Raw genomic sequence first — 10,902 nt, 5'->3', positions numbered from 1 at the left:
CCCCGGACCTTTGTGACGTAGGACAATGCCTGCCACGCGTCCGAATTCGGTCCTTCACCGAGATCCACCGGCCGGCGGACCGGACCGATGCGCGGTAAGGCTTGCCCTAGGCCTGGGGGTTCTGCTTTGCGAACCATGCTTTTCCTATTCAGACTAGCGGTTTTCCTCAGCCTGTGGGGCTGTTCCAACGGTCAGGGACAAACGGAAGACGAAAGCACGGAGGAAGTGAAAATAGAAGTTTTGCATCGTCCGGAAAACTGCTCCAAAACAAGCAGGAAAGGAGACTTGCTAAATGCCCATTACGACGGCTACTTGGCTAAAGATGGCTCCAAATTCTACTGCAGGTAGGAGATGCCCCGTGCAGTTCAAGTTCAGTCCATACACCGGATCTTGTCACACACACATACACACCAGCCAGAAGCCAATTGATGTAAGGTTTTTCTATTTTTTTTAAAAACAGTAAATTAAGCCATTTATGCCGATTTAGATTAGAAGACAGTCCCTAAAAAAAACTGAATGTTTTCACTGTTGAAAATGTTAGTTCAATGAGACTTAATGGACTGCAGATCTACTACATTATGCGTACTGCTAACTGCCACCACTGTCCCTGGGACCCCTAGAAATAAATCTAGAGGCTGCTTGAAAAGATACTCACACTTTGTTTACCCAGAGCTGAATTCTCTTTCCAAACAGAATGTAATAGTGGCTACCGCATTTTGGTTCCGGTCTTCAGTGGGTCACCTGGTGGAGAGCATCCGTCTGGCTCTCCCATCCCTACTCCGGTCTGATTGAATGCCCTTTCTTTAGCTGGGCTGTCTACCCTCCAGGGATAGGCCTGGACAAAGCGATTCTTTCCGACTTAGAAGAACACTATTCTTGCTGTTTAGAAGAGAAATGTGGCTGGATGCTACTTTCAGTTGCTCTTAAAATGAAATTTCAACCTCAGCCTGCCCCTTCCGTTTTGGGAACAAACCCAGAGAAGTTAAATGCGTTTGGTTCAAGCCCTGCAGCTAGTTAGAGGCTGGAGACCCATTTTAAAAAGTTAACTGTTGGGTAGTTTTTGTAAGACGGCAATAGAACAGAAAATGGAGTGACCGCTAATGATACTTTCTGCCAGTTTGTGGGCCAGTTTGAGACAAACACAGAGTTCTGAAAGAATGCTAACGTGGGAAAAGAGAGTCCAATTTAAACAATAACCAAATGCCTAGCTATATTTAAAAGTCTCCTTCATGACATCAGCTTATTTAAGTACTAAGTATGGTTTCTTATAGCCGGACACAGGATGAAGGCCACCCCAAATGGTTTGTTCTTGGTGTTGGGCATGTCATAAAGGGACTGGACATTGCTATGATGGACATGTGCCCTGGAGAGAAGAGAAAGGTGATCATACCTCCTTCATTTGCATATGGAAAAGAAGGCTATGGTAAGAACCTTTGCCTGCTCGCCTTGTTTAAGCCCTGCCAACTCCACCGATTTGAAATTTCTAATACATAATTAGCAATCAGTTTCCTAAGGGGCGATTTTCAAATTATCACCGTGTCTCACAGAGATGCATCATCTTTGAAGCTGTTGTTTGCGTTTTAAAGAGGTAATCCCCCTTGCTCTGCTTTTCAGCAAGAGAAGGCCACTGTCCCAAGTGAGATCGAGGGAAGCCCGTCTTCGAGCTAGTCAGACCTGACGTTCTAAAAGAGGTGGTTCCAGATAGCTACAGCTTCAAGTTCACTGCTCTCTCTCCACCAATCATTTATTTGCTCCCATCAGAATAGTTCCTGGGACTGGGTGTGTGACAATCAGTGGTAGATGGCCTGCGTAGCATAGGCAAGGCCCTGACTTTGATCCCAGCACTGCACTACAAAAGAAAAAAAAGATTCCCATGGCATCATAATTTGTATATACTGTGTGTGTGTGTGTGTGTGTGTGTGTGTGTGTACATGTGCATGCATGTGGGTGATTTTTTGTATAGGAGCCTGAGAGATAAATTTGAAGATAATTTAAATATAATACTCTCTTCAAAATGTCATGAGTTGGTTACTTCTAGGCAAAAGGACGTAGGTCAAGGTTTGCCTTCTGTCTCTTCCCCCAGTTTATGAGTTGTCTCAACATTCTGCTTACCCTCAGAGCACACACATCCATCTTCAATGGGTACCAGTCCTGGGTCCATTATCCTACAGCAAATGACTACTTTATCCTATACCAAAACTAGTTTATGCTTAGCTAAGAGTGACTACCCAGCTGCCCAAACTATCAACAAACTACACCCTTTCTGTGGGGGAATAGGCATTCTTGCTGACTCTGAGGAGTCTCCAGTAAACATTTAGACAATCTCATTATCACTTTTATTTTACTTATAAGAAAAGTGAGGCCTAAAAAAATAACTACATTGTACTGTAGTTACCTGTGGCCTTACCTGTATTACAGTAGTTTAGATTCCAAGATTTGGGAAATTTAGCAAAATCTTCTTGATTATGTAAGCCTTTGGTTTTTGGTTTTTTGAGACAGGGTTTCTTTGTGTAGCCCTGGCTGTCCTAGCACTCAGTCTGTAGATCAGACTGGCCTTGAACTCACAGAGATCCTCCTGCTTCTGCCTCTTGAGTGCTTGGGATTAAAGGTGTGCACCACCATTACTTGACTATTATGTAAGCTTTTTAAAAATATATTCTTAATTCTTTTCATTGAGAGTTTCATACATGCGCACAGTGTATTTTAATCATATCCACTCCCATGCACACTTTCCCCCAATTCCTCTCATAGCCATGCTTCACTCCCAACTTCATCCTTCTCTCTGTCTCTGTCTGTCTGTCTGTCTGTCTGTCTGTCTCTGTCTCTCTCTGTCTCTCTCTCTCACACACACACATCTCCTACTGGGTCAGATTTGTGTTGTTCCTCTAGTCATGGGTGTGGGGCCATCCACTGGAGTGTGGTCAACCTACCAGGGCCCAGGGCCTAAGAACTGACTCTCCCTCCCTAGAAGCCCTCAGCTGTCAATAGCTCCTGGGGTAGGGGTAAGGGCAGAAATGCTAGCATGTTGACTGGCTTGATCTTTACAGGTCTTCTCGATGAGCGTTAAGTACGTGTTTATTAAAACATAACATTAGTTATAACTTCATTTTAGGTGATGCTTGAAGTTTTTCTTCTGGCAAAATGTCCTTGGCTCATGTCACAGATCACCCCTGCATGTCTTGAAGTGCATGTGGCTCTCTAGTGCTTTAATTAACCGTCTATGTGGTATGTATATATTCTTTACATTAACTCCTACCTCTTCATTCTACCTCTAAAAATATAAATAATTCTATTGCAACGCACATCTATCTCTTTTTTTGGCTTTACTCTTTTTTGTAGAAAAAACTAATTAGCCACATTTTCTGTATTTATTATAGAATTGTTTGGGGACTTTCCATGCATCTGTGGTACTTTTTCTTGGGAAGCCTGAGTTTGGGCTTCGAGGAGTTCAGTGGTGGAGGTCAGCTCACTTGCCTTTCAGGCCCAGCTTCCAGCAGCAGCGGCAGCAGAATAGAAAAGGGAATTTATGTTTTTGAGTCTCTCTTAATTATTGTCGGATGTTATTTTCGTGCCCTTCAAAGCCAGGTATTTTGTAGAACATTGGGTCTTTGCCAACAGGCCTACGTGGGTAGATAGATTTTTCTGTGTCTGGCTTTGGAAATTGCAGTGCACTGCTTTGGGCTGTAACTTCTGTCTTTTCCTTTTGGGGTTTTATAAGTATTTTAGCAAGAATTATCTACCGTGAAAGAAATTGCTGTTTCTTTGAACAAACTTGGCTACTTTCAAAGACTATCATTCGCTTAGCAAATACTCGTGTGCATGTCCCAGATCACGTGGCCTCTAAGGCCCTGGAAACACTCTCAGCTACTCCCTGCCTCTTGGCAACCCTCTGAAACGTTCACCTGAAATCATGGCCCCATCTTTCTAAATTCACTAGCTGCATCAGTGAACAGATGAACTTTATTAAAACTATTCAATTTCATATTTAAAATTTTTATGATATGTAAAATTGCTTCTGGATTTTTGTTACTGCATTTAACTTTTCAATATCTATAAAGGATTTTAAAAACAGATTGATATTTATGTTTTACTTATGCTCCCAGATTACTTTATAAAATCATTTTCTTGGAGATTATACTTTGGAATCTCTTACTTTTTTGGGGGGGTGGGTTTCGTTTGTTTGTTTGAGACAGGGTTTTTCTGTATAACCTTCACTGTCGTGGAACTTGCTCTGTAGGCTGACCTTGAACTGAACAGAGATTCCCCCTGTCTCTGCCTCCTGAGAGCTGGAATTAAAGGCGTGCACCACCATCACTTGGCTCTCTTCTTAATTACATGTATTTATTTATGTAGTACAAAGCATGTGCCTGTGCAGGTCTGTGGAGGTCAGAGGACAATTTGTGGGGTCAGCTGTCGTCTTGCACCACATGGGTCCCAAATATTGAACCCAGGTCATCAGGTTTGACAGCAAGGGACACTGAGTCATCTTGCCAGCCCACCTCTGGAATTTTTCTACTCCAGCATTTCTTCTCTATACCATATCTGCTATAGGATGATCAAGATCTAGTAATAAAATCTTCGGTTGTTTTAACTTAACCAGGAAACTGGTCCAGAAGGGTCTTTGAACTGACCTGGTTTAAAATACAAAGGGGAAAAAAAAGTTCCCAAAATGTTTTTTTTTTAATTTTTGTTTTGTTGTTTTTATGGTTTTTTGAGACAGGGTCTCTCTGTGTAGCTTTGGAGCCTGTCTTGGAACTCACTCTGTAGACCAGGCTGGCCTCGAACCCAATATGTTTTTATAAAAAGGAGGAAAAATAAATTGATAGACCCTGAATTTTTGATGCTAAAAAGCTTAATGTTTTGTAAGCAGTTCTTCTAAACACTATAACCCTGATGCTATTGTGATCACTGCGTGAATATCTGAAAAGCTACTTTCATGTAAGTCAAACTGTTCACATTTAAACCCTCAGCAGAAGGCAAGATTCCACCCAACGCAACACTGATGTTTGAGATTGAACTTTATGCTGTGACCAAAGGACCACGGAGCATTGAAACATTTAAGCAAATAGACACAGACAACGACAGGCAGCTCTCCAAAGCCGAGGTAATTCAAACTTCATGTCTGCAGTTTGATTTTTTTTTTTTTTTCATTATAACTCAAGGGCATTTGTGTTGAAGATATTTCCTAATTTTCACTAGTGTTGGCTCTGGTTGCTTTAGTAGAGCTGTTGGCTGGAAATTCTAAACTCTGAGAAAAACGTATCTTTCCCTTTTCTCTGTATATAGGAAGGTTATTAAAATGCTAGTGTAAGACTTCATGATGCAGGCCGATAGCCTCAGTTACTCCCAAGCCTGATATAAGAAAATAATACCTTAAAAGACAGCCTGGGCTACAGACAGTCCAAGGCCATCCTGGGTAACTTACTGACATTCTGTCTCAAAGAGTGCAGAAGGGTCTGGGCATATGGCTTAGTGTAGAGTTCTTGCTCAAACATCCAGGGGGCCCTGGGTTCAATTACCAGTACTGGCAGATCAATCAATCAAATAAGAAAAATCCCAAGCTCCCTGTAACTGGAGAGTTTCTCTCCAGCTCCCGCTCCGGCAGTCCCGCAGCCCACTTAAACTGTTTGGCCTAATGGCTCAGGCTTCTTTCTATCTAGTTCCTGTATCTCAAATTAACCCATATCTATTAGTCTATAAGTTGCCATGTGGCCCGTGGCTTACTGGTACCTTACATCTCGTTTGTCGTGGCGGCGGCTGGCAGCGTCTCTCTGCCTCAGCCTTCCACTTCCCACACTTCTCCTCTCTCCTTGTCCCGCCTATACTTCCTGCCTGGCTACTGGCCAGTCAGCGTTTTATTTATGAATCAGTCATCCACAGCAGCTCCCCATGGCTCTTCGGGCATCTGCACTAGAGGGACAAACCTCTTTCCAACAGCACTGTGTGAACTTGTCACAAGTAGTTCTAACCTCTGGACTGTGACGTACATACGTAGATGAGATTATGAAAAGAGCTAGCAAGAATTTGAACTGAGTGGGCTAAGAAGTTGGCAAGCATGAGCCAAAAGTCCATCTCCTATCGATGAACTAATAAAAATGGGTAATGATGCACGTTCTTCTCACTTTCTTGGTTCCTGATCCCACTCTAAGCACATTAGTATGTGAATTGATCTGATCTTCAGGACAGTTTCCATGACGGACACCTCTGCCATCTCCTGGAGATGGGGAGATGACGGTCAGGTATGTTTGCTAACACAGCTGCAATTACAAAACCAGGACGGAGCCCAGGCTGTCTGCCTCTGTGCTCCGCGTCTCGGGCACTCCCTGCCTCTCGGGGAACTACCATCTGAGTGTCTCAGGGAAGCCCACAGTGCCTCATCCAGTCACACAGTCCGTGCCCACAGTCCGCACCGACCTCAGCCATCTCCCTCCTTTGTTTAGAGACAGTTAGAAATGTACACCACCACCACCTAAGTGGTAATGAGGCAGGCAGGCCCTTGATTCCAGATAGTCCTTTTTTTGTTTCAGGGACTTCGGGGTTGAGATAAGGTCTCACTCTAGCCCCAAGCTGCCCTGGAACTCATGATGTAGTACAGGCTGGTCTTGAACTTGTGGAAATCTTCCTGACTCTCCCAAGGGCTAGAATTACAGGAATAAGCCACCAGCCCTAGCTAATAAGTCTTTCTTTCTTTGCCTGTTTTCTTTCTTCTTTGTGACTGGGGTTTGGACCTAGAAGGAGGCAATGCCAGGCCGGCAGTGGGCCCCTAAGCTACATCTCCAATCTCCATTCTTCTTCATCTCCACCTCCAACCCTCTTCCCACCCAACTCTAGTTCCTCCTCCAGGAGCCTCATAAATAGTTCCCTGAGGCTCCCGGTTAGCCAGCAGGGAGAGAGGCATGTCTGCCAGGTGTCTCTGTTGATTTCTCAGACCGCAGCCAAAAGCAGCCTGGGGAGGAAAGACCTTATTTGGCTTACACAGCCTGGGTCATAGTTCACTGAGGGAAGGAAGCCAGGGCAGGAACCTGAAGGCAGGAACAGAAGCAGAGATCAAAGGAGAACACTGCTTACTGGCTTGTTCCCAATGGCTTGCTCAGCCTGCCCCAGGGTGGCACTGCCCACGGAGAGCTGGGTCCTCCCACATCCATCATTAATCAAGAAAATAACCCACAGACTAGCTACAAGCCAGTCTGATGGAGACAGGTTCCCTCTTTCCAGATGACAAAAACTAGCCAGCACACCAGGCCTTAAAGGGGAACTAACTGTTTCCAGTGTTACCTCTCTTGACTCCTTATCACACCTTCTTTGGAATAAATAGCAGCAGCAAAGGGATTCACGTGGTACCCTGGGAGCAGCCTGTTCGCACACTATTCCTGAATTACTTCAGCCACACCGAGAGGTTCCTTCTGCACTATGACTACCTCTAGGCATTAGGGGGTGTCTCCAGTTCTTTTCGGAAAAATAAAACTAGAGGAAATCCAAAATATGATCTGTTCAACTATAGTTTCCCAGGCATCTTATTGAGTATCACTAAATGTTGTTACTAGATGGGTAAGAATGATTTTTTGCCCAGTTGTAATAATAGTTATCATCTATTGACATTGACCCTGTTATCAATCCTATAGTGTAGATCCTTCTCTCCTTTTACAGGTAATATTCCTAGTGTTCAGAAAGGTTAAATTTTGGTTGAAGACCATGTAACCAATACACGTGGAGGCCCAGATTTAAAACATGAGCTAACAGAAACTTACTTGCTTAATGATCAAAAAGATTTGAGATTGTTTCTTCAGTTTCAATAAGGTGGGAGTGGGGTACAGTATTAAATTACAGAATGAAAGTAGGGTAGAGCCCATTACTAGCACAAATTAAAGTCAAGGGGCTGGAGAGGTGGCTCAGCAATTGAGTACTCCCTGCTCTTAGAGAGGACCAGAGTCGCCTCCCAGCGTCTGCTCCCATGTGAGGCAGCTTACAACCCCCTGTTTCTCCAATTCCAGGGAATCTGATGCCTTCTTCTGGTCTCTCTGGGTGCTGTAAGCACAAATACATTAAATAATAAAATAAAAAAATTTTAAAGTTAATGTTCTTGCCCACCGCCTCTTTGTGCCTTTACTACACTGTATAAAAAAAGAATAGATAGTGAACATCAGCTTTATTAGTTATGAAAAGATAATTTTGGTTTAGAAAATGCAGAATGTTTGAGGCTGTTATTCTAGGTATAAAGCAAAGAACAATCAGACTGCAACCCACAGAACCAGGGAGGCTATATGGCAAGGGGGACCGTAGGATGACTGTGGCTTAGAATAAGTTTTGGTTCTACTCAAAAAAATATAAATTAATTAATTAAAAAGTTGTAAAAATAAATAAATAGATGTAAGAAGTGAAATAAATAAATAAAATGCTTTATACTTCCCTAGGATTGCTAAGTTTCAGCAGAGAGGGAAAAAAATGTCTCTCCCTTCATATTGGATCGAAGTCAGGTTTGCAAACCTGCTTCAAGTCCACTGATCATTCTAAAGTCGTGTGATTGGGTTAAGCATGGGATGTGTGTTACCCAAAACTGTTCAGTGTTCAACACTCTTTCAGAATGTCCCTTCCTTTAAGATGCCCCAGGCTGGCAGAAGATTATCTCCAGCTCAGTGTACCATGCTTTCTTTAGCATAAATCAGCATTTTCCAATGGAAAAACCAGCCAAGTCACGTAGATAACTTTCAAATGTGTTCTGTGCACATTTTAAGAAGTAAAACAAAGTTGGCCATGGTGATGCATACCCATAGTCCCAGCTTCTGAGGAAGTTGAAGCAGAAGAATGGATTGAGCCTGTAAGTTGAGATCAGCCTGAGCACAGTGAGAGATGGTCTCATCTCAAGATAAGGAAATGAAGAAAAATAAACATGACATTTTTTTACTTAGCTTAACTCAGTATAAATAGCAGCATTTCTCCATGAAACCTATATCAACATTATCAGTGAGGTGTACTCTTTAGTTATTATCTCCCAAATCTCTTGTGTGACTTACGTTTACAGGAACATGTCTCAGTTTACTGTAGCCACATTTCTAATACCCAGAAACTGCATGCGGCTGATAGGACAATGCTTTCTTGTGTGTTTGCTTAGAGAAATTTTCTCTGCTGCAAACACAGACAGGCAGCAGAGCAGAACATCTGAAGTCCTTGGTTGACTTGATGGCACAGTAAATCCATTGGTTCCAGAGACAGAAAGGCTAATGAGATTTCATTAAATCATAGGACTCCTTAAGACTGTTTGCCCTTTCTAATATGAACAGTGGATTATTAGAAAGTATCTAGTTTCAGGAAAATTCGGTGTGGCTAGTAACGCCAATCTATCACCCTAGGGACAGCTAATTTGAACACCCATTTCTCTTCAGAAATCACTTCAAAATTAAAAACAAAAAAATCCTAGACTGGGAATGGTGGCGTATGTCTTTAATACCAACACTTGGGAGGCAAAGGCAAGCAGGTGTCTGTGAGTTCAAGGTCAGCCTGGTCTACATAGTAAGTTCCAGGCCTATGAGAGACCCTGTTTCAAAGGTATTCCCAAACCTTGATATACTTTTTTAAAAAGTTTATGGGCTGGCAAGATTTCTAGGTGAATATAGCTCTTGCTTCAAGCCTGATGACCTAAGTCCCATCCCCAGGATCCCACATGGTGGAAAGAAAGAACCAATTTCCATAAGTTGTCCTCTGACCTCCACACGTCCACCATGGTCCTTGAGTGCCACCCCATAAGCAATTATATAAACGATTGAAAATGTTTATATCACCTAGTATGCTTATTTATTACTGTAATCATTTCTCAAAGTTGCCAGATGTTTGTGATGGGTTTTTATTGACGACATTTTGTTCTGTCCCTCTAGATAGAGCTTTACTTACAGAAGGACTTTGAAAAGGATGCGAAGCCCCGTGACAAGTCATACCAGAATGCAGTTTTGGAAGATATCTTTAAGAAAAATGACCACAATAGAGACGGCTTCATTTCTCCCAAGGAATATAATGTGCACCAACATGATGAGCTATAAATTTATTTTACCTCTTTATTTGTTAGTAACTTACTGTACTTTGCTTTAAAAAAAATCACTTTCTCCAAGTTCTAGTTACCTGTTTTCCCTTATGAGAAGATAATTTGTTTCCTTTAATAAACATAATTTTGGAGTAATAATGTGAAGCTTTTTTGCAAACCTAACTCTGAGGTAGGTGTGATTGTGTTTCCTGTTATTTTCTGCTGTGAACATAAATTGCAGCACCAGGGAATGGGCCTGTATCCCAGTGGGTGACATCCCTCCTTCAGGACATAGATGAACACACACACGTTAAAATAGACTGTAAGTGCTTCCTAACTCTAGTAATAACAGCAAGTATAAGTGTGTAAAGATACAATACTTTAGCTCTTAAAATGCCCCATATCTAAGAATACTCAGAGACCAAGAAGTAGTGTCTTTTTTTATTTATGCATTTTGTGATGTTATATTATAGATAATAGGATATAAAAATCATCAGTTCAGAGTTTTCTTCTGAAGTTCATGCAGGAAAAGGTAAATTGTGTTAACTCTGACCTTTGAGGAATTTCAGCACAGTCTACTTTCTTGGCTCAAGCTTCTAGCCTTGGGAATTTGGCCAAACTAAAGCTCATCATCTATACCAGACTATGCTTCTTCAAGCATTATTATGAATATATTACTACTCTTCCATCCTCCTTCTCCTTGTCTATCATGTATAACTTAAAAAAAATTATTTGTTTGTTTAAGTGTGTGTGTGTGTGTGTGTGTGTGTGTGTGTGTGTCCATGTCCAGGCACACACATGCATGAATAGAGGAGTCAATGGAGGCCAGAGGCTGTAACTCCCTGGAACTGGAGTTACAGGCCATTGTGAAATATCCAAAGTAGGTCCTT

At 42.2% G+C, this 10,902-nt stretch overlaps 1 protein-coding gene across 5 annotated transcripts; it reads left to right on the top strand.

The window, feature by feature from the left end:
• Window positions 1-10,171, top strand: Fkbp7 (FKBP prolyl isomerase 7). 5 transcript variants are annotated; one of them, XR_013050540.1, is made up of 5 exons: window positions 1-344; window positions 1,272-1,423; window positions 3,113-3,225; window positions 4,971-5,104; window positions 9,870-10,171. XR_013050540.1 is itself a non-coding variant. In XM_042275514.2 (4 exons), the coding sequence occupies exons 1-4, from the start codon at window positions 88-90 to the stop codon at window positions 10,029-10,031; spliced, it is 702 nt and encodes a 233-aa protein (XP_042131448.1). In that variant the 5' UTR covers window positions 2-87; the 3' UTR covers window positions 10,032-10,171. The 5 variants fall into 5 exon arrangements, 3 of the variants coding, with proteins under 3 accessions (XP_042131448.1, XP_006972544.1, XP_042131449.1); XR_013050541.1 differs by lacking the exon at window positions 9,870-10,171 and having other exon boundaries at window positions 4,974-5,104; XM_042275514.2 differs by lacking the exon at window positions 3,113-3,225 and having other exon boundaries at window positions 2-344; window positions 4,974-5,104.
• The last annotated feature ends 731 nt before the right edge of the window (window positions 10,172-10,902 follow it).

The sequence above is a fragment of the Peromyscus maniculatus genome, chromosome 4 (genome assembly GCF_049852395.1).
Source record: "Peromyscus maniculatus bairdii isolate BWxNUB_F1_BW_parent chromosome 4, HU_Pman_BW_mat_3.1, whole genome shotgun sequence".
NCBI classification, from domain to species: domain Eukaryota; kingdom Metazoa; phylum Chordata; class Mammalia; order Rodentia; family Cricetidae; genus Peromyscus; species Peromyscus maniculatus.
The sequence above is the reverse complement of the archived record's forward strand: the minus strand, read 5'-3'. Positions and strand labels throughout refer to the sequence as shown.

What these genes read in the sequence shown, in the direction of transcription:
- Fkbp7 (XM_006972482.4), top strand. Translation starts at nt 88, where the DNA reads ATGCGCGGTAAGGCTTGCCCTAGGCCTGGGGGTTCTGCTTTGCGAACC. An exon ending in ATATGGAAAAGAAGGCTATG is followed by an intron (nt 1,424 to 4,970) that starts GTAAGAACCTTT and finishes TTAAACCCTCAG; the next exon opens with CAGAAGGCAAGATTCCACCC. An exon ending in GGCAGCTCTCCAAAGCCGAG is followed by an intron (nt 5,105 to 9,869) that starts GTAATTCAAACT and finishes CTGTCCCTCTAG; the next exon opens with ATAGAGCTTTACTTACAGAA.